We start from the raw sequence: 20937 nt of genomic DNA on the forward strand, positions 1-20937 counted from the left end.
CCAGTTGATGCCTTTTCCTCCAAGACCCTTCCAAACCTCAATCGGGATATTATCAGGTCCTACTGCCCTGCCATTTTTCATTTGCTTTAGAGCCTCTTTTACCTTGAAGTCTCGAATCCTTCGATAGTAGTCAAAGTTTTGATCTTCTTCCCTTGTGCATAATCGACCAAGGCTCGGAAGAGTCTTCTGTCCCTCATTAAATAACTCGTAGAAGTAGCTCTTCCACCTTTCATTAATCTTCTCCTTTTGAGCCAACACCTCTCCATCCTTATCATTTATGCACTTAACCTGATCCAAATCTCTCGTTCTTCTTTCCCGGCTCTTTGCAATTCTATATATACCTTTTTCTCCTTCTTTCGTGCCCAAAGACTGGTAGAGACCCTCATATGCTCTTGTTCTTGCTTCACTTACAGCCACTTATGTCTCTTTCTTAGCCGCCTTATATTTTTCCCAGTTATCTGCATTGCGGCATAAAGACCACTCTTTAAAGCATTCTCTTTTTATCTTTATCTTTTCTTGTATACTCGCATTCCACCACCAGAACTCCTTGTCTCTTGGTCTTATTCCTTTAGATTCACCAAAACTTTTTTTTGCTGTTCTTCTAATAACTTCTGCCATCTCCCTCCACATCTCTTCCGCGCTTCCATTCCCATCCCACTTTGCCTCTTCTCCTACCCGTCTTAGGAAGCTTCTTTGTTCCTCACCTTTCATCCGCCACCACCTCGTCCTTGGGTTATTCGTATGATGTCTTTAACATGTGTCCTAAAATTATTTAAATTTTTTTGAATATATTAAAAATTTTAAAAAATATTGTTATACTATTAAATGTATTCTTATAGCATAAAATAGATAAATTCATTATTAGTTAGTTACCCTCTTTGTGAATTTTTTTAGTGATGAAAGAATATTAATTAAATTTTGTTTAACAATTGTTTTAAAATGCTTTTTTGTTTAATAAATATTAATTAAAGTTGTTTCAAAATATTTTTTGGGCTTCTAAAAGTATCTTTAAAATCAACACTTAATAATAATAATAATAAATTTTAGGATTAATTATTCTGTGGATCCTTATAATTTTGTCAAATTTTTAATTAAGTTCTTATATTTTTTTTAATTGGATCTCTACACTTCTTTTTATTTTATAATTATATTATTTCTGGTGTAAAAAATATTAAAATTAACTGAATTAACGAGTTATATCTTGAAATCGGTTATTCACGCAGGAACAGAAGGTATTTATAATTAAAATCGGTTATTTTAGTATTTTTTATATGAAAATGACCTAATTGTAAATTAAAAGCAGTATAGACTATAGAGACTTAATTAAAAATAAAAAAATATAAAAATCTAATTAAAAATTTAGTAAAATTATAAAGACCAAGAGAATAATTAAACTTAGATTTTATATATACCATCAAAATTTAAAAAATAATATTTCTAATATGATTATGCTTTTAATTTGGTGCACCTTAAAGGAAACCACTACCTTAACTAGTTTTAGATTTTTTTCTTTCAAGCTAGCAACGATGGCAACAAAATAATCGCGTTAGGTCAAGGGCAATATATGCTGTAGAAGAGTGGAGAAGTGGTCCAAACTAGACATGAGCACGTGATCAAGACTATTTTATATCCCACAATACCAAGATAAGTTTCTTAAGAAATTTTATCTCATTTCTAAAATTAATTTATGAAATTATTACAATTTAACATTTTTTCGACTAGCAATCAGTCAGTGTTTTTTAGTTTTTTTTTTCTATATAATATAATAACTCAATCTTTTAGCTTTTACTTATTTTATATTTTGTTGATTAGTTATTGAAAAAAAAATCAAAATTGGTATTCTAGCTAGCATAACCATTTATAGAAGATTCAATATTTTATATATAAGATTAAAAATTTTATTGAATGAGTAGTAGTTCAATCTTAACCAATTGGATGAGTACATTATGTTGGTTTGATTGCATTTAAATTTTGGTAGAGGAGGCCATAAAGGAAAGGGTAGAGAGTTCTGTTTGCGAAAGCTAAAAGGGATTAGTGACACTTTTAAGTGTTAATGATTGTTGCATACTTAATTGATTCTTTCTTTTTCTTTCAAAACTTGAGTTTGTTCTTCTATATATGGAAGAGTAAACAGTTTATAGTAAGCTCATCAAGACTTGCTTTGCTGAAATAACTTGAACTTTATATATATAATTCTTTTTAGCTTTTAAATATATTTTAGTTTTGTAAGAAATTAGAATAATCATGTAGAAATTTATCATAAAGCAAAATGGATATTGTCACTTTTAAATGATGTTGATCTCCCATGTTGGGACATAATACTCTCAAAAAATATTTATAAAGATTTAATAAAACTAAGAGTGATATTATCACTTTATCTTAAAAAAATATCCATTTAATTATTCGAGTAAAGTGATAATTAGATTTTTGATAATTAACGAAATGGAATTATCCATATATTTCGTTATTTACAATGGTACACGTTTCGTTGCTGTCACATGAACATAAAAAGACATAACTTTGAATAGTGAAATATTTATTATCTTTTGAATTTTCATATAATATTTATTAACTACTTTTTTTTTATCACGAATCCTATTAAAATAGGTAAAATTTTTAGAGTTAAGCCCTATTTTAGTCTATGAGATTGGTGAGTTGTACTAATTTAGTCTCTAACTTTTCAATTACAACAATTTGGTCTCTTAGATTAAAAAAAGTGCATCAATGTAGTTCATTGTGCATTTTCCGTCGCCGAAACTCAACGCTGTTGGTGACGTGGCTCAAGTCTTGCCATACTGAACAAATTAAAACGACGTTGTTTTAGGGTTCGAACAATATTAAAATGTTACACCCCTCCCTTTTGAACAATACTAATTGTTCAAACCCTCAAACGATGCCGTTTAGTGCATTTTTTAACGCTAAAGCACATACGACGTCGTTTTAGTATATCCAACGTGAAAAGGCTTAAACCACATCACTAACGGCGTTGAGCTCTGACGATCGAAAATATACGAGAGACTACATTGATGTACTTTTTTTAATTGCTCTAAAAATTGTTATTTACATAACAATCTTTTTATATATAAACATATCACAAAAACTAATGGTACATATAAATACTATTATTAAGTTTTACATGATAAATTAATAGTACATCACAAATCCATTGTTTACTGTTGTGAAGAATCAAATTAATACATTTTTTTAATTTACTTAATTCAAGATCGAAATCTTTAAACTAAGTACGTAATAATAATCACTTTACTTTAATTATATTATTTTATCTGATGGTCATTCGCCAGTTTTATGTTAGCTATAAAAAATCTAACATAACACTCCTGTTTATTTTTCCAGACTTAGAATCATCACTATATATAACAAATTTACAATAAATTAAACTCGAGATAGGTATAGTTATATAATTGAACTTCTTACTTGTATTTTCTGTGACGTACAAAATTAGTTTTGTATTCTTACTAGCTAGTTAATCACTTTATTTGTGGGGAATAACTTTTGGAAAAAGAATGTTAATTACAAAATATTCATCATTCATTATTGTCTTTCTGAAAAATGAGATAAAACCATTCTCCAAAATCTCCATCTTTCAAAAATAAACCTAACTCTTTTATATAAATAGTATATGCTCATAAAATTATGCAACACCACTAGAAGCCCAGAAGTAAAGGAACAAGCTAAGAAGGACCACAAAAGTAGGATTAAGAACATATTCTCGATCTTCATTCAGTAATTTTTTAACAAATATCTGCAAATATAAAGGCATGAATAATGTGGTGAAATATATCATGAAATTATTATTATAACGATAATATAAAATATACTCCTTTATTAACAACTATAAAGAAAAAAACTTTTTTGGTTAACCTCTTCAATTGGGCCGCCGTGAGGAAGTCTCAACCACCAGAAAGATTTCGGAGAGAAATCAAGTGAGATAATATAAGATGAGAAGACACTACATCCAACTCAAAACCTTAAGATGTCAAGTTAATGGGTCTCTCATCTTATAAACTCCTCACTTTTTCTTACTTTTTTTGATGTGAGACTAACTCCTCACACTTGCAACATTAACACGATATCCATATTCTGAATTTTATTTATTTTATTTTGTTGCTTTATTTTCACTTTCTTGATTCTTAATCAGTGTGAGTTGTATAAAAAGGACATCCTCCCGAATTTATCCCAATTATTTACATACATATTACTAGGTTACTAAAAAAGGGTCAACATCTTAGATTTTTCTTAATGCTTTTAACATATAAAAGTCTCAATCGAAGTGTTTTAGATTATGCCTTTAAAAAACTGTTTTTGTTGTTAGTTCCAACTAGTAGAAAATAAAGTAAAAGCATAAGAGTGAACAATTTATGAAGCACAATTTTCACGTGCTAAAAGTGTTGCATAGAAAGAAAAAAAAAATCAAGGATTTGGCAGCTGGAACTAAGTGAAATTCCCAATTAAATAAAAAAATATATATACCAAATACCCAAAATGGAAATGTAAATGGCTTTATCATGAAAAGGAAGAGTAATACCTAGCTTTTATATTTATATGCCAACAATGAAAAAGACTAAGCTCACCACACAGTCAACATCATGTTTAACCCTTCTTTCACACACTACTACTCACCCAATTGAACACGTTTTCATTCCATATTCACTCAAATTCTTGTTCAATTTTATGTGCTACCCTTTTCTATGATACCAATAGTGGCAATGCAATAAGCAGTTGGAATTCTTGGATGCTATTCTTTTTTTTTTAATTTACATTATTATTATTATGAAGTTAGTTTGTGTGTTAGTATGCACTAGCATTGGAAGGTGACCTAATTTGGTCCCTAGAGTTATTGCAAAAGTACGATTTGATCAAAGTGTGACATTGATTCATGCTCAGGTCACGCCAAATACTTTGCCATATCTAATATCAAATATGGTTAGACATAGATAATAGCCAGAAAGTTACCTCCTTCTCTTACTTTGGATACCACCTCAAAGAAGTCCTATCCGTGCACTTAACAATTTTCAGCACATGTTTCTGACTTCATCCTCCTTATCATTTTATTCCCATGCCTTTCACGCGCTATATATAATACCCCCTTCGGTAAACTATTATTCTCCAATATGGTAACAATAATTTTAAATTATTTTAGTGGTAATTAACAAATACAAAATAAAGGGTTCAAAATCAGCTAACAAATTGATGACTTTCATGGAATTATCGGTGACTTGCTTTTATTTAAAATCTATTTTGCTCAAATGATCTTTTGGAGTCAATTTACCCTAAAACATTTCTATCACCAAACTCAATTTATCAATAGTTAAAAAATAATAAGACCATTATATTAGTGTTAAAATAAAGACTATAACACACACAAAAAATATTACATGATCAGTACAATTTATTATTTTTTGTTAGAAATAAATTAGTAATATTTAAAAATATTGACTAAGAATTGTACGTTCTGGACTATTAAACTAAAAATGTTGACCTATTAGCTAAAATTATTAGTTAATATAAATTAAAATTGATGGCTCTCAACTTTTTTTTCCCAAATTTAAAGATAGCTAGTAGAATAATAGATATTAATACAAAGTACGAGAGTTTAAGGTATGTCTAAAACAAGTATAATAATTTTGTGCATATTAGATGTGCCACATTCATATAAATTATTAAATTTTAATTTATTAAATAAAAATCAAAGATTAATATAAAAGAAGAGTATTGATGGACTCTAATAAATCTTTTATTTTTAAATAATTAAATATAAAATATATAATACAAAAAATATAAATATTTTTTATTCATTAAGATTAATTATTATGCAATAAAAATTGTATAATATTAAAAAATTATATTAAAATAATATTTTAAATTATAATATAAAATAATTAAATTTTATTTTATATTACTTAACAAATAATTAGATTATTATATTCAAAACTTATTAACTAGTTAGTTGTATTAAAAATATTATTATATAATCTAACTTTTTCTCAAAATATTTGTGAAAGGGTAATTAATTAATCAAAGGATCAAAATTTATTTTGAGCACGTTTCAGAATTGGCATTGTGTGTGTGGTTTTTCATTCATGCATGTGCAAAATTCTGAAATAAACTTGGGCAGGGAATTTTCACATTTAACAATGGGGGCCGAATTGAATTATGTGAACACACCATGTGCTATTTTGCTTGAAATGGGAGTGGCCACAATTCGTAGTTCGAACTTCTTTCTATTAACAATTTATGTTTGTGGGAAGAGAGGGGGGGTTCATATTTAGCTTGGGGGCAAAAATTAAAGCTTTGTGGTATGGCTATGGCTATGACTATGGTGGTGGATATGGCTTTGCATTTATTCTTCTGAAAGATTCTAAGTATAATCTTCAAGTTTGAGAAGAAGAAAGGTGGCCACAATTATTCATAGCTGGGTACCATCTATATTTGAAGCAAATACACCCATGCAAAAACAATATTATATATGCATGCTACCCTTTTTGTAATTTCCTTTGCTTTACTTTTTTACTTTTTCTGTAATTAACCAATCTTTCTCTCTTGCTTTGTTTTATTATGAATTGAAGGACTTAATGTTGACATAGTGGAAGATACAAACATAAGTCTGGTCATGTCAGCTCTATTACAAAGCCTTTAAATAATTATGATTGCTAACTATGAATGTAAGCAATTATAACATACACTTGTCCTTTTTTTTTTGTAATTTAATTTACATTTTGGTGAGTAAAATAGGTTACAAAAATCACTCTTGTACTATTTTGATGCATAATAATTAAGGGTTAAAGAAAATAATTAAGGGAAGTAATTAAATGAAATGTATAAATGTATGGTTGTCTATATCATGAGCAGTATTTGGCAGTTGTGGTATATTATCAATTGATGAATAATGATGAGTGACGTAATGTAGGTTCAATATATATATTCTTGAAAGAAATTAAAGATGATACCTGATTAGTGTGTGGTGAAGTGAAGTGCTAATGTCTTATCTGTGCCAGCCATATAAGTATCTATTTATCCACTTGAAAAGTGGTATTGATAAGTTAGCTCACTTAGCTGGCATATGCATATATATGTGTGTGTCCTACGTAGCACATACTTAGCTTATAGTGGAGAGCAACCAATAAGACAACATACAAATAATCAAAATTCATTACAAGCCAGGGTGTCTTATCTTCTCTTACTTTTCACTTAAACATTCTCCTCCCTCATCATTTTCATTTACCATAGCTGATCAAAATTTAATTGTATATATTATAGAAAATTTTTAAATATTTTAAAAATACTAATGTTTCAGTCATTTTAATTCGTTGAGTTTAATTAATATATATCATTATATATTTTTATAACTAAAATTAAGGGTAATTTACAGAAATAAAATGATTGAAAGAAACTTTTACACAAATACAATATTGATAAATTCCAAACGCAATTGTATGTAATCCGCTACACCATGTAGTAAAACCTGATTGCACGTAATCCGTTACAAGCTGTCGCCGATTACGTTGAGGATTTCAATACTCATAAATTGCTACACTCTGTAGCGATTATGACCAAATTATGTTTGTGCATAATCCGCTACACTCTGTAGCGGATTATGAGTAGAGTGGGTGATTATATATACCACGTGAGGCTATAGCGAAAATTATTTGAAGTAATTTGGAAAGAAAGTTAAAGAGAAAAAGTAGAGAGAAGGGAGAGAAAATTCTTGAGCATTGGAAGAATGGAGGATGAACGGCGGTTGTACCGACTCGACGGCGTTGCTCACATAGCCGGAACTATCGATGAAGAGGTAAGTGTCTCTATTTTCTTTCAATATTTTAATAATTGTATATTTTTATTCAATATTAAGGAAGTAATTTATTAATTAGAAAGATAGAGACTTAGTTTAGCTTTTGGTTTGAAAATAAAAATTTGAAATTTAAACTTTGATATTTAACATCTAATAGTAAAGGTAGAGAAGTAGGATTTTAAGTTGTGGATGGTAAATTAATAATTTTAAAACCCAAGTAGCTTAAGAATAGAAACATAAGCTATAGTTTGGTGATGTCATTGTTAGAAATTAAGTTGATGTTCTTTATTTCTGAAGATGCAGCCAACCCGATGTGTGTATAACGTCCGTAGGCAACAGAATATGCCGTTACATGACAGGATCATACCTTACTTGGAGAGGGTTGGGTTGTACCACTTGGTTAGGCTGAACGCGCATTGGTTCTGGTTGGATGAGCCTCTGGTCAGCGTATTTATCGAGAGGTGACGGCCTGAGACCCACACTTTTCATATGCCATTTGGAGAGTGTACTATCAGCTCCAGGATGTGGCATACCAACTCGGGCTGCATGTGGATGGCCAGGCTGTTTCCGAGTGCATGACAGACTTCCACCTGCACATCGAGGGGCCAGACCGGTGGGAGTGGTTCAAGGACTTATTTGGTGAGCTTCCGCCACCGGATAAGAGAATTCGGAAGAGACCGTGCGTATATATGCACGTGCGTATATTATGATGCTTCAGGCGACACAGCTATTCATGGACAAGAGTGCTAATCGGGTCCACCTTCGCTGGTTGCCTTTTGTGGCGAGACTTTATGACATGGGTAGCTATAGCTGGGGCACCGCTGCATTGGCGTGGCTGTACCGATGCATGTGCAGGGTGGCGAACAGAAACGTCACCAACTTGGCTGGACCCCTACAATTGCTACAGTCATTGATCTTTTGGCGGTTCCCCACACTGAGGCCGTAGTGTTTTGACGCTTTCTCTTTTCCATTGGCATCCATGTATAATTTAATTCACGTATTCTTTCAAGTTCATAACATTCTATATATGAAATTACATACTTACGTGCTATTTCTGCAACTTAGATGGGCCACATAATTGCCCACTTCTGATGGAAAAGAACAACGGATTATTCAGTATCATCTGGCATTGGATCGACTAACACATCAATTGTAAGTAATTTATTTTTGTTCTTCATTATTTTATTAGTTCTTCCCCCACTTATATGTATACATTGGTACAATGCTGACTTGCCTCCTGACTATCAGATTGTGTGGGAGCCTTATGGTTCTCTGGACGTACTGGTAGTCATCCATTCGAAGATACTGATAGAGGAGCACAGCCGATTATGGCGGGCCGTCACCAGTCTGATATACTTTGTAGTGATTAAGTGGCATCAGGTAGGTAGAGTCTTCCCACAGCTAGGGAGCGTACAGCATATGCCTGAGCTAGGGCTCAATATAGAGTATCTTCATAGTAAGGACGACAGGGATGGAGATAGATGGTTCTCCACTTACTATAGGACATGGCATCAGCATTGGGACGAGCGAGTTCGCTCTGTGTTGAGTGTCCAGAGAGTGGCTGATCCTAGTCCATCCGCTGAGTACCTGGACTGGTGGCACCGTGTTGCACATAGGATTCTGTCACCAGGGATTGCTTTCGCCGACCCCAGGCCGACCCAGGTTCCGGACGATGCTATACTCAGAGGGTCGTCGCAGGCGCCGACTAGAGTTCCAGTATCGGATATTCCGGATAACAGACGTGTGGAGCGGAGATGACGCATTGGTACACGTGTCACTGATCGCGAGTGGCGCTGGCTCGACGACATGATGCAGGAGTAGCAGGTTGGTGGTGATGACGGAGGCTAGGCAGATCATCGCCTTTGTCGATCTAGTGCTAGACGACAGGCTGCTCGTGCTGGATGAGCACCTCCCGTCCACCATGAAGACGAGGCTGGATCGTCCCGTGGGCACCCTACTGACACTCAGGTTGGTGGCACTGCGGAGACTAGTATGGGTGGTACACCTTTTACTCACGTATCTAGCTCTTAGGTACTGCATGAGTGTAGCACGCAGATGTTAGCTGATCTTGCTACCACTACTTTCACCATGGATTTGGACGATCAGCTGGCTGGAACCCAATTCTAAGCATATTTTGCTGAGATCATACGAGGTGACGACGTTCATCAGTACCAGAGTTCGATTCCAGGCGGCCCGTCCAACCCTCCAGAGTATAGGTCACAGCCAGCGGATGTGTCGTCCCAGGCTCCTGAGACCCAGCTCCCGGTCGACCTGAATGTGCCCGCAGGCAGCCCGTACGACACTTGGTTCGGCATGGGGGGGACACTACCATCTGCATTGGAGTTGGGCTACAAGGAGGCTCCACCCGGATATCGGCGAGCGGCAGGGTTAGGCATCCGACTCGATGTGGCACAGGCCCACACCTACTTGGTCCATTCGGGGGCAACCATGATGTTGATGGTGACCAGCAGTAGCGTCATTGTCTTATTTCTGGCCGTTATCCTTGTATGAATGATGACTTATTCATTTTCTGTTAGGGTTAACGACTTGTGACAGTTATATTTGTATGATTTATGTAGTTAACTTATTTTGTGTTATTGTTAATGCCTGGTGGCTATTCTTTTCGTACGACTTATTGCAAATGACGATTACATTTTGTATCAATTCGTGCATTTTACATAATTTGGTTGTTACCATTACACAGGTATATATAATCACCCACTCTACTCATAATCCACTACAGGGTGTAGCGGATTATGCACAAACACAATTTGGTCATAAACCGCTACAGGGTGTAGCGGTTTATGAGTATTGAAGTCCTCAACATAATCTGCGACAGCCTGTAGCGGATTACGTGCAATTGGATTCCGCTACAGGGTATAGCGGATTACATACAATTGTGTTTGTTGCATTTGCGTCTGGAATTCGCCAATGTTGTATTTGCGTAAGGGTTTCCATCAATCATTTTATTTGTGTAAATTGCCCTAAAATTAACGATTAAAATTATTAAAATGCTAATATTTTTAAAATATTTAGGGTAAAGTATATTTGTTGTCTTTGAAATTTAGTAAAAGTTTTAAAAATATCCTTAAGTTTTATTTTGTTTTAATTTTGTCTTAAAAGTTTTTGATTTGCATAAAATATACTCCCGACAGTTAAATTTTCAAAAATTTTAAGATCAATCCAACAACAATGTATGACAATTATGTTCGATTTGCTTATGTTAAAGGTTGTTCTTATGAAATTGTTGTTGAATTGGTCCTAAATTTTTTGAAAAATTAGCCGTTAGGGATATATTTGATACAAATTAAAAACTTATAGAATAAAATTGAAACAAATAAAATTTAGGGATATTTTTAAAATTCTTACCAAACTTCAGGAACAAATCAAATATTTAAAATTTTTTTATATTCCATTATTTTGAATAGTCGTCATGATTGTTGGGAGATTAAATACGTGCTTTTTAATTTAAGGTAGGTTTAACATTAGTATTTATACAAATTTTTAATATTTTTAATAAATATATAACAAATATAAGTTTTACATAAAAAAGATTTAATTAGTCATTTTAACCGATTTTCTAATTAGCAAAATCCTTTTATTTATTTTATTATCAAAGAATTAGCTCATTTATATTTTTAGAATATTTGTTAAAGACACTAAAAGTAATAATATTCAATTTTTGTTTTTACACATTTAATACTTCAAAAGTGCATTGAAAATATAAAAATTAGAATTTTTGATTTGTGTTTTCACATTTTATTTTTATCATTATCAATCTTTTTAGACTTTTATGAAATAAAAAGAGAAATTAAAAATAAAACAAAAAAAATTATTATTTTTATTTTTATTTTCAGAACGAAACAAAAAATTACTAAAAATAAAGACAAAATAAAAATGCAAATTGGTACGGTTTAGCATCTTCAACTGAATCTAAGACATTTTATTAGCTCAATCACACCTCTTTGTAGATATAATTAGGCACAAGATACCCGAACTATATCCTATCTCATTAAATTCGGCAAGAATCTACTATAAATCTTTTTTTAATTTATAATAGATATATTATAATAACTATGTTATATGTACACTAAAATCAACTATTAAAAATAATTATTAATATAAAATATATATTTATATATAAATACATTGACTAATTTTAGTGACTGATTTTAGTGTACGAATAATATTTTTAATATTATAAATACTTATAAGTAGAACAAACATTCACCCTAATAAAAAGTATGTTATTTTTTTTAATCCTCATATCTTTTGGACGATCATTGATTTGATCGTCATAATCCCTTATAATTACACCATCCGACTTGTGAATATAATTGATTGGAAGTCTCTATTTTCTTAAAGATAAATCTTGATAGTTAGTGTCGAACACAAATAAAAACATCTTCTATTTGCTTTCTTATCTTTTAAAATACATATTAATTATTAAATCTTATTATTTATGTGTCAAATACTAATTAATATATATGATATTAGTGAATTGTAATTTAATAGCCAATAGTTAATTGTTGTCTTTGTAAAGAAGCTTCTGTAGTTGTTTAATTCTCACTGAAGTTTAGTGAAGAAGATCAAGTAGCCTTTAGATATTATTGGATTGGTTTAACCTAACACTCAAGCTCACAGCAATTAAGAGCACTCAAACTCACTACCTAAGAATTCACTAGTTCCACATCTGATCTATATATTTTCCCCTGTTCTTACTCATTACAATAATTAATAACTCACATAGCTCAAGCTAATTGAGTAAATTGATACACTTTATTACAAATATAAATATGAGAGAAAGAAGTAAGATTGCATAATAAAGGACTTTAATTTTGGTACTGGAATTTTCTATGCTGAATAATCAGTTTACCACCGCTGTGGTTGACGTTTCTTTAATGAAGTTGTACCCTTGTTGGGTTATATAAGCTTAAGAAAGAAACTAGCTACTTTCTACAATTTTAATTTATACCTCTTTTCTCTCTCGTGGTAAATTCTCACTACAACCAACATGCATGCATGTTATTTGAAACAAGAATGTTACGTATTAAAATCAACTATTCAAATTATTAATTATTAGTATAAAATATATTAAAATATAAAATAAATATTAAAAATAAAATAAATTATTTATATATTTATATATAAATATAACAGTGATTGATTTTGATAACTGATTTTAATATACATTTAGTATTTTTTTATTTAAATACAGATTATTTAATTTGGTTTTTAAATACTGTAATAATATATAATATGGTTATCAAATATCACTGAGAAATTCCCAAAATCTTAACACTAAAATTAAACTGCAATGTTCAAACGCAAGCCAATAAAATGATAAACATTGATCATATATGTGCACAAAATTAAAATAAGAGAGGACAAAATTTTGCAAACACAAGAGAAGAAGACAAGGAAGAAGAAGAAGGGGACAAAAGGGATTCACCTCAGCACTTGTCACATATCTATACGACTCTCTCATCTTTAAAAAAATAAAATAAAATAGATTTTGAAAATAAAGAGAAATTATTCAAACTTCAGTTAAAAGTTAAAACCTATAAATTAAAAAGAGAAATAAACCATAGCATATGTTAAAGGCTCAAAGCACATATAAAAAACTTCTATTTGAGAAAGCAAATAAGAGAAAGGAGAATATATCTAAAAAAATATCTTTCCACATCTGGTATTGAATTGGCAGGGCTAAGATTTTCTCTTTAATATAAAGTTCTGAATTTCATATATCATGGGGCCAAGGCCCAAAGGTACAAAAGGAGGCTTAGATGGTTAGAAATAAGATACGGCCCAATAAAATAAATCCAGGCCCAAGTATCCTGCTCGACACAAAGATATCTAATTATCTATATATAATGATTTTTAAACGCTTTTCTTTCTTCCCAGCCCCCGAAAAAAAAAAAATCGCTTTGTTTCTTTTTTTTTTTTTTCTTTTTTTCCCCCATATATTTCGATATCAAGGGGGCGAAATATATGTTACGAAACTTTGGCCATATTTTGTAGCCAGCAATATCTGGCAAAATCAGTTTTACTACAAAGTGTATGTTCTCTAATAATTTGTTTTACTTTCATTAATTTTAAAATAACAACATTAATATAATTTTTAAATTTAAATAAAAAATATATAAAATTATTTAAACGGATAATAATAATAGAAATTTAAATTTCGGGTTTTAATTTAAATTAAAAAATACATATTCACACACTTGTAAATTTAAAATGAAAAGATTAATAATTTCTTAAAATTTATAAAAGAAAAATTTAAATTTATTGAGATCTAAGAAATCATTCTATATGGAGACTTTTGAATTTTGATTTAAAAAATGTATCTAAAACATATAGTCTTGTGACATAGAGAGATCATCACGCACGTGTCTAATCCTTAGCCACAAAACTCACCAACCTCTTCACTTTTTTTAACTAAATGATGTAGCATGATCCCTATGATGATATCTTCTTTTCACAAAGTTATATATATATATTAATTAAAATCAACAGTTAAAATAATTAGAATATCGATATTTTTGAAATATTTGAAATTTTTTTTATAATAATATATTGTAGCTTGGATTTAAATCTCAACAAGTAGGTAGTAGTTGCGTGGTGATTAACTAGAATGGCCGTGCTGACAGTTAATTAAATGAAAAACATGCAAAAGTAATTAAAAAAGTAGTTGGTCGTTTGGTACAAAACTTCATGAAGTGTTCAATGAATCATTTAACCTCTTTAACACCCACATCAACTTCTCTTCTATCCAATTAATATTAGTCTTCTATTTATAGTATGCATTAACATATACTTGATTATCAATTATCAATTATCATATATTCATGGCAAAGAGTGAGGTAAAGTTGTTGGGTGCATGGCCAAGTCCATTTGTATTGAGGGCTAGGATTGCTCTTAACATAAAATCAGTGGATTATGAGTTCCTTGAAGAGACATTTCAACCCAAAAGCCAACTTCTTCTTCAATCCAACCCTGTTTACAAGAAAATTCCTGTTCTTATTCATGAAAATAAACCTATCTGTGAGTCCTTGATCATTGTTCAGTATGTTGATGATGTCTGGTCCTCCGGCCGCCCTTCTATTCTTCCGGCGGATCCTTATGATCGCGCCATTGCTCGATTCTGGGCAACTTATGTTGATGACAAGGTATATGTATACAACTTTCGTTGGATATTCATAACATAATTTTTATGGTTTAGAATTTAGAGTTTAAGAACTAAACGAATATACTTTGATAGTATATTAGAAATGAATTTAACCAAATAAGGAATAAACAATTTATCTGATTGTAACTACATTCTTAGATAATGTGAAACTAAATATATTCCGAGTGAGACAAGAACATAAATAAAACCAAAAAATTGTCCGTTTGTCACTAAATGATAGATAGGTCTATGAAAGTTTTCACTTTTTATTTTAGTGAATTCATCAATATTAAAAGTGGACATTGATAACAATTAGAATATAGTTTTGTCAAATGGGCTTTAGGCCCAAGGCCATCAAAGCTGTTAGAAAAAGAAAAAGAAAAAGAAAAAGAATAATTATGTCAAAGCAGTATAAGTAATTGGTTACTTTAATTCAACTCTTCTTTTGTCCGAGAAAAAAATATCATTTTTGTTAATGGGTATTTTTTTAAAAAATAAATTTTTTAAAAAAAATGGATAATATTAATATTAATTAATACACAAAATTTAAAATAGATTAAGGATGAGATTTTTTAAAAGTTAAAAAAAAAGAAAATGTACATTTATAAAATAGAGAGGAAGAGAGTGTTATTTTAGCATCTCTCAAAAAAAGGAGTGGAATATTTACTTTTTATTTTGTATAAATAAATTTTGAGATGATGAAGAGTTGAAGATCGTTACATACTTGAAAGTATAACATACAGAATTGAGACTAATAAATTCTGATTCTTCAGTCCGTTTTTTTTTTCCCTTAATAAAAAAAGGGGAAAATATGTGGACTCTAAATACAACTTGTGATTATTTTCAGTTGTTCCCAGCCATGAAATCCATTGCAGGAGCAAAAGGAGAGGAAGAAAGAAAGAGATTGATAAAGGAAGTGGAAGAAGGACTGGCACTACTAGAGGATGCATTTAACAAGATCACCAGCAAAGGAAATAACAAATTATTTTTTGGTGGTGACCAAATTGGGTACCTTGATATTGCATTTGGTAGTTTATTGGGGTGGCTAAGGGTGACAGAGATAACCACTGGTGTGAAGTTGTTTGACCAAGTCAACACACCTGGTTTGGTCAATTGGGCTGAGAGGTTCTGTGCACATGCTGCTGTCAAAGATGTTATGCCTCACACTCATAAGCTTCTTGAGTTTGCTAAGACACTTATGACCAAATTGGCTCCTATTTAACAAATTAGTAGAGGGACATGCAGTGTAATAATTAAGCCATTGTTGCTGAGTGAGTGAGATTTTGCTTTCGTGCCTTGTATTGTCTAATGCGAGGCTTGTTAAATAAAAAATGTTATTGGTACATTAAAATTAGTTTTTGTTCACTAATGTATCGCTGATTTGTGTGTATAGGTAGGATAGTCGCTGTTAAATGTATGATATAAAATTTGTTGTAACGCTTAAGCGAACAGCACCAGTGGTCTAGTGGTAGAATAGTACCCTGCCACGGTACAGACCCGGGTTCGATTCCCGGCTGGTGCAGTTTTTCTTTTCCTTTTTATGTTTTTTGCATTCTTAGAAGTTAGAACCCCCGTTCAAAACTGATGAATTTTTTTATTCTTAATTAACATACTAGCTAGTAGAGACTTAAAAATAATAGGATATACAATACTGTCAATTCAAAGTTTTAGAATGAATGACTCAAATAAGTAAATAACATGAAATTCTTGCCTCATTGTTTGTTGAATAAGTAGTTTTAATTGTTAGACTTCAAACATTAATTGTGCAACAAATCTGAGTCAAAAATATATATTCCAAAATAAAGTCAACAATGGCATGCAATATCATCATTCACAGTGTTAAATGAACTCTGAAACTTTTGTTTTCATTCTCCCTTTGATGTCATACAAGGCGGTGGCGTCCGAAGACGGCTGCTGGTGACACTGTCATATAACTATTAACAAACTTACCAAGTCTTACATTTTATAAAACTTGAATCTAATTTTTTAATATTTATTAATATGCCAATATATAGTAAATAAATAAATAAAATTTTGGTTAATATAGGTCTTAAAAATACATATTAAAATTACAAAATATATTTATTTTATAAAAAACCATAACTTAAAATTTTTTATATATTTTTTATAGGTTATTAACATAAAAAAATTAATTAAGATGAACTAAATTCAATAAATAAAAAAGCAAAACAAGATTAGGTGTCTGATGTATTACACTAACAGTCTAACAGTGTTATAGTCAACAGGAACATTTTGATCTACGTATTAATTAATTAATTATTGTTCATACCTAATAGCTTAGAGTTTATGGCACTTGTCCAGTTTTAATTTCTAAGGTGATGTAACATTTCTATAATTTTGAAAATGCAGTTTTTTATGTTGACCGTTTACTAAGTGTACTCACTCAGATATATAAGTAACTTCACTCTCTTTGCTCGGCTATTATTGTTCTGCATTAATATTAGAGTATGACAGAGAAGAAGAATAGTAACGGTGAGGTGAAGTTGTTGGGGGCATGGCCAAGCCCTTTTGTGATCAGAGCTCGCATAGCACTCAACATAAAATCAGTGGAATATGATTTTATTGAAGAGACTTTTGGGAAGAGAAGCCAGCTACTTCTAAAGTCCAACCCTGTCAACAAGCAAATCCCGGTTCTCATTCATGGTCACAAATGCATAGCTGAATCCATGATTATTGTTCAATATATCCATGAAGCTTGGTCCTCTTCAGGTCCTCCTATTCTTCCCTCTCTTCCTTATGATCGTGCCATCGCTAGATTTTGGCTTACTTATATTGATGATAAGGTATCTATCTATAACCATTCTATATGTTAAATCATCTTTAGTGTAACAAAGGTTCTTATTTTATTTTGGTTAAATTACACATTGGTCCTACTACATTTTTAGTGAAATTACAAATTGATCTCTACACATTAAAAGTTTGTAATTGAATCCCTAAAAACAATTAAAATTTACAATTTAGTCTCTATCGATCAAAAAATATTGATTTAATAGAATATTCTCAGAATATACTAAGAATATTCTGTTAAAATAGATAATATGCTAAGAATATTCTGTTAAATCAAACACTTTTTGATCGGCGGGAACTAAATTGCAAATTTTAATTTTTTTTAGAGACCCAATTATAAATTTTTAAAGTATAGGGACCAATTTGTAATTTTATTAAAAATGTAGGGACTAACTGTGTCATTTAACCAAAATTTTCTAGTAGAATAATTAGTGAGTTCTAATATGTTAGTGGAAATTAGAATATGTGCATATAAAAAATGATTCATAGTTGTTATGTTTAAAAAGAATAAATTTAGTTTTGTGGTTTTGACAGTGGTTCCCGCCCTTGAAATCCATTGTGTTGGGACTAGACACAGAGCCCATAGAGGAAAAGTTGGAAAAAGTAAGAGAAGGGTTGGTATTGTTAGAGGATGCATTCAACAAAATAAGCAAAGGAAAAGATTTCTTTGGAGGTAACCAAATTGGGTACTTGGATATTGGGTTTGGAAGCTTCTTGGCATGGCTGAAGACGGTGGAGGTGACTGAAGGTGTGAGCTTGGTGCATGAAACCACCACTCCTGGCTTGGCTAAGTGGCTTCAAAAGTTTTGTGCGCATGATGCTGTTAAGGATGTTCTGCCACCCATTGACAAGCTTATTGCCTTTTCTAAGATGCTAAGGGCCAATGTGGATCTTGTCATTAATCCTAAGTAATTTTGCTTAATTAATACTAGGTGGAATCATTAATAATGTATTGTGTCATTCTAACCTTTACTATTATTATTGTGTGTTACTACAGAATAAAAGACATAAACATTATTATGATATGATTTCAATAATATATATGATTTTGTATTATATAATTACGGAAATAATAATTAATTAATCGATAATTAAATTGGTCTCTTAAATTTAAAATTAATCTTTCTAATAGACAAGCTAACATAATGAGAAGCTGATTTATTCGAAATTCAGACATCAATTAAATTATATAATTAATATTTTTTTAATAAAAGTATGGTACTCATGCGTTTGTATGTATCTGAAAGTTTGTAGTATAAAATATTCCGTCCATAGAAGATTCCAAAGAGGAGTAGTATCCAACTTTGATTCTGATTTCTGAGAGACATGAAGACATAAATAGATGAGATAAAGAATTAAAGTAAGCAAGTGTTAGAGTGTGGCTGCCATGGGTGAGAGTGAGGTGAAGGTGATTGGAAAATGGTCAAGCCCTTATGTTATGAGGGTGAAGATTGCCCTCAGAATCAAGTCCATTGAACATGAACACTTTGAAGAGACCTTGAACCCCAAGAGTGATCTTCTTCTCAAGTCTAATCCTGTGTATGCCAGGGTCCCTGTTCTAATCCACCATGGCAAACCAATCTCTGAGTCTCTCTTCATAGTTGAATACATTGATGAGACTTGGTCCAATAATAACTCCCCTTCAATCCTTCCTTCTGATCCTTATGACAGAGCAATTGCTCGCTTTTGGGCCACTTATATAGATGAAAAGGTGATTCCTTTTTGTTTTTCCCGATCTGGGTTTTTGCTATTTTCACTCTTCTTTTCTCATTGTTTCATTGAAGTTGGATTGTAAGTTGGATTATTAGAAGATCTTAAAAGTTTATGTTAATGAGTTTTGAGAGACTTTTAATTGTTTAAAAACTATCAGTAATTCGATTCTTTATTAACAACCTTTACAACTAGCTTACTATTATTAGATTAGTTCTATTAATTATATTGATTATACTATTATTTCAATAAAATAAACTTACATGGATTTTACATGGAAGTTTGTTACATGTTGTTAGTTAATAACTTAAGATTAGTTGGTAGGTTATAGTAATTACTCTAATGAGTTAGCTTTCTCTTACTATATGTGATTTTGTCTCTACCGAAAAACTATATGTCAATTGTAGATCAATTGATTCTTAAGAGTTTTTTCCTTTCTGTGCAAATGAGGGCAGTGGTTTCCTTCCATGAAGAGCATTATAACTGTTGAAACAGAAGAGAGGGAGCCATATTATAAGGTGATGGAAGAAGTGGTTGAGAGGGTGGAAGAGGCTTTTGGGAAGTGCAGCAAAGGGAAGCCCTTCTTTGGTGGGGATAGTGTTGGATTCCTTGACATTGCTTTTGGGAGCTTCTTAGGGTGGCTCCATGTCACAGAATCTTTGTATGGAAGGAAGGTTCTTGTTGAGGCAAAGGCTCCTTCTTTGGTGAAATGGGCTGAGAGATTTGCTGATGATCCTGCTGTGAAGGGGCTTATTCCTGATCATGACAAGCTTCTTGAGATTTCCAAGCCTCTTCAGATCAAATGGAGAGCTTTAGCTGCTGTTGGCAAGAAATATTGAATAAGATGAGAAATTGTTGCATGCTCATAGACCGGAAACTTAGGCGAATTGTGTTCCATCTACTCATAGAATGACATGGGTCAGTTTCGTTTGAAATGACACTCTATCAATGAATAGATGGAGCATAATCCGCCTAAGTGCGCTTTGCGAGCGTGCAATTATTATTTCTCGAGAGAATTTGGAGTGGGAGTTGCTAGTACAAATGATCAAGATTGTATGAAAAATAAAGTAGAATTGCATTGATCTATTTTCCTCTGTTTTTGAGCTTTAAAGTTGTTATCTCATTTTTAGTGACAGTTCCATGTATCAAGTTACTGGTTTGCTTAGATGATTCAATGTTATGTAACTGTCCTGATCAACAACTCTCATTATCTGATAACATTTAAACAACATTGCAGTGATGATTCATTTTGGTTTATTGTCACATGCAGTGTTCATAACATGTGCTGCTGCTGATGCTGATGTTTATGTGAAAATATCAATACTCTTAGGTTGTAGTATATTTCTCATGAATGAATTGTCTATATCTTAACCTTAACTTTCTTCTGCTTTTGAGCTTGTAAGCTGAAATAGTATTTTTAAACTGTTGTTGCAAGTAATTC

The 20937-nt window shown here is 31.4% G+C and overlaps 3 protein-coding genes and 1 non-coding gene across 4 annotated transcripts; all 4 read left to right on the forward strand.

The window, feature by feature from the left end:
* The first annotated feature begins 14616 nt into the window (after positions 1 to 14616).
* Positions 14617 to 16347, forward strand: LOC107481267 (glutathione S-transferase U17). The gene is made up of 2 exons (XM_016101513.3): positions 14617 to 14979; positions 15826 to 16347. Exons 1-2 carry the CDS (start codon positions 14659 to 14661, stop codon positions 16198 to 16200), a joined length of 696 nt encoding a protein of 231 aa, XP_015956999.1. The 5' UTR covers positions 14617 to 14658; the 3' UTR covers positions 16201 to 16347.
* An 82-nt stretch (positions 16348 to 16429) lies between these two features.
* Positions 16430 to 16500, forward strand: TRNAG-GCC (transfer RNA glycine (anticodon GCC)). Its single transcript has one exon. It is a non-coding gene; the product is annotated as a tRNA-Gly (tRNA).
* A 937-nt stretch (positions 16501 to 17437) lies between these two features.
* LOC107481266 (glutathione S-transferase U17) lies at positions 17438 to 18757 on the forward strand. The gene is made up of 2 exons (XM_016101512.3): positions 17438 to 17782; positions 18321 to 18757. Exons 1-2 carry the CDS (start codon positions 17447 to 17449, stop codon positions 18696 to 18698), a joined length of 714 nt encoding a protein of 237 aa, XP_015956998.1. The 5' UTR covers positions 17438 to 17446; the 3' UTR covers positions 18699 to 18757.
* Positions 18758 to 19059: 302 nt separating this feature from the next.
* On the forward strand, positions 19060 to 20727 carry LOC107481265 (glutathione S-transferase U17). Its single transcript, XM_021139207.2, has 2 exons — positions 19060 to 19497; positions 19952 to 20727. The coding sequence occupies exons 1-2, from the start codon at positions 19174 to 19176 to the stop codon at positions 20333 to 20335; spliced, it is 708 nt and encodes a 235-aa protein (XP_020994866.1). The 5' UTR covers positions 19060 to 19173; the 3' UTR covers positions 20336 to 20727.
* The last annotated feature ends 210 nt before the right edge of the window (positions 20728 to 20937 follow it).

Source organism: Arachis duranensis, chromosome 3, assembly GCF_000817695.3.
Source record: "Arachis duranensis cultivar V14167 chromosome 3, aradu.V14167.gnm2.J7QH, whole genome shotgun sequence".
Lineage (NCBI taxonomy): Eukaryota > Viridiplantae > Streptophyta > Magnoliopsida > Fabales > Fabaceae > Arachis > Arachis duranensis.

Coding starts and splice junctions, on each gene's coding strand:
- LOC107481265 (XM_021139207.2), top strand. CDS start 19,174: ATGGGTGAGAGTGAGGTGAAGGTGATTGGAAAATGGTCAAGCCCTTAT. Junction 19,498..19,951: donor CCACTTATATAGATGAAAAG/GTGATTCCTTTT, acceptor AAATGAGGGCAG/TGGTTTCCTTCCATGAAGAG.
- LOC107481266 (XM_016101512.3), top strand. CDS start 17,447: ATGACAGAGAAGAAGAATAGTAACGGTGAGGTGAAGTTGTTGGGGGCA. Junction 17,783..18,320: donor TTACTTATATTGATGATAAG/GTATCTATCTAT, acceptor TGGTTTTGACAG/TGGTTCCCGCCCTTGAAATC.
- LOC107481267 (XM_016101513.3), top strand. CDS start 14,659: ATGGCAAAGAGTGAGGTAAAGTTGTTGGGTGCATGGCCAAGTCCATTT. Junction 14,980..15,825: donor CAACTTATGTTGATGACAAG/GTATATGTATAC, acceptor GATTATTTTCAG/TTGTTCCCAGCCATGAAATC.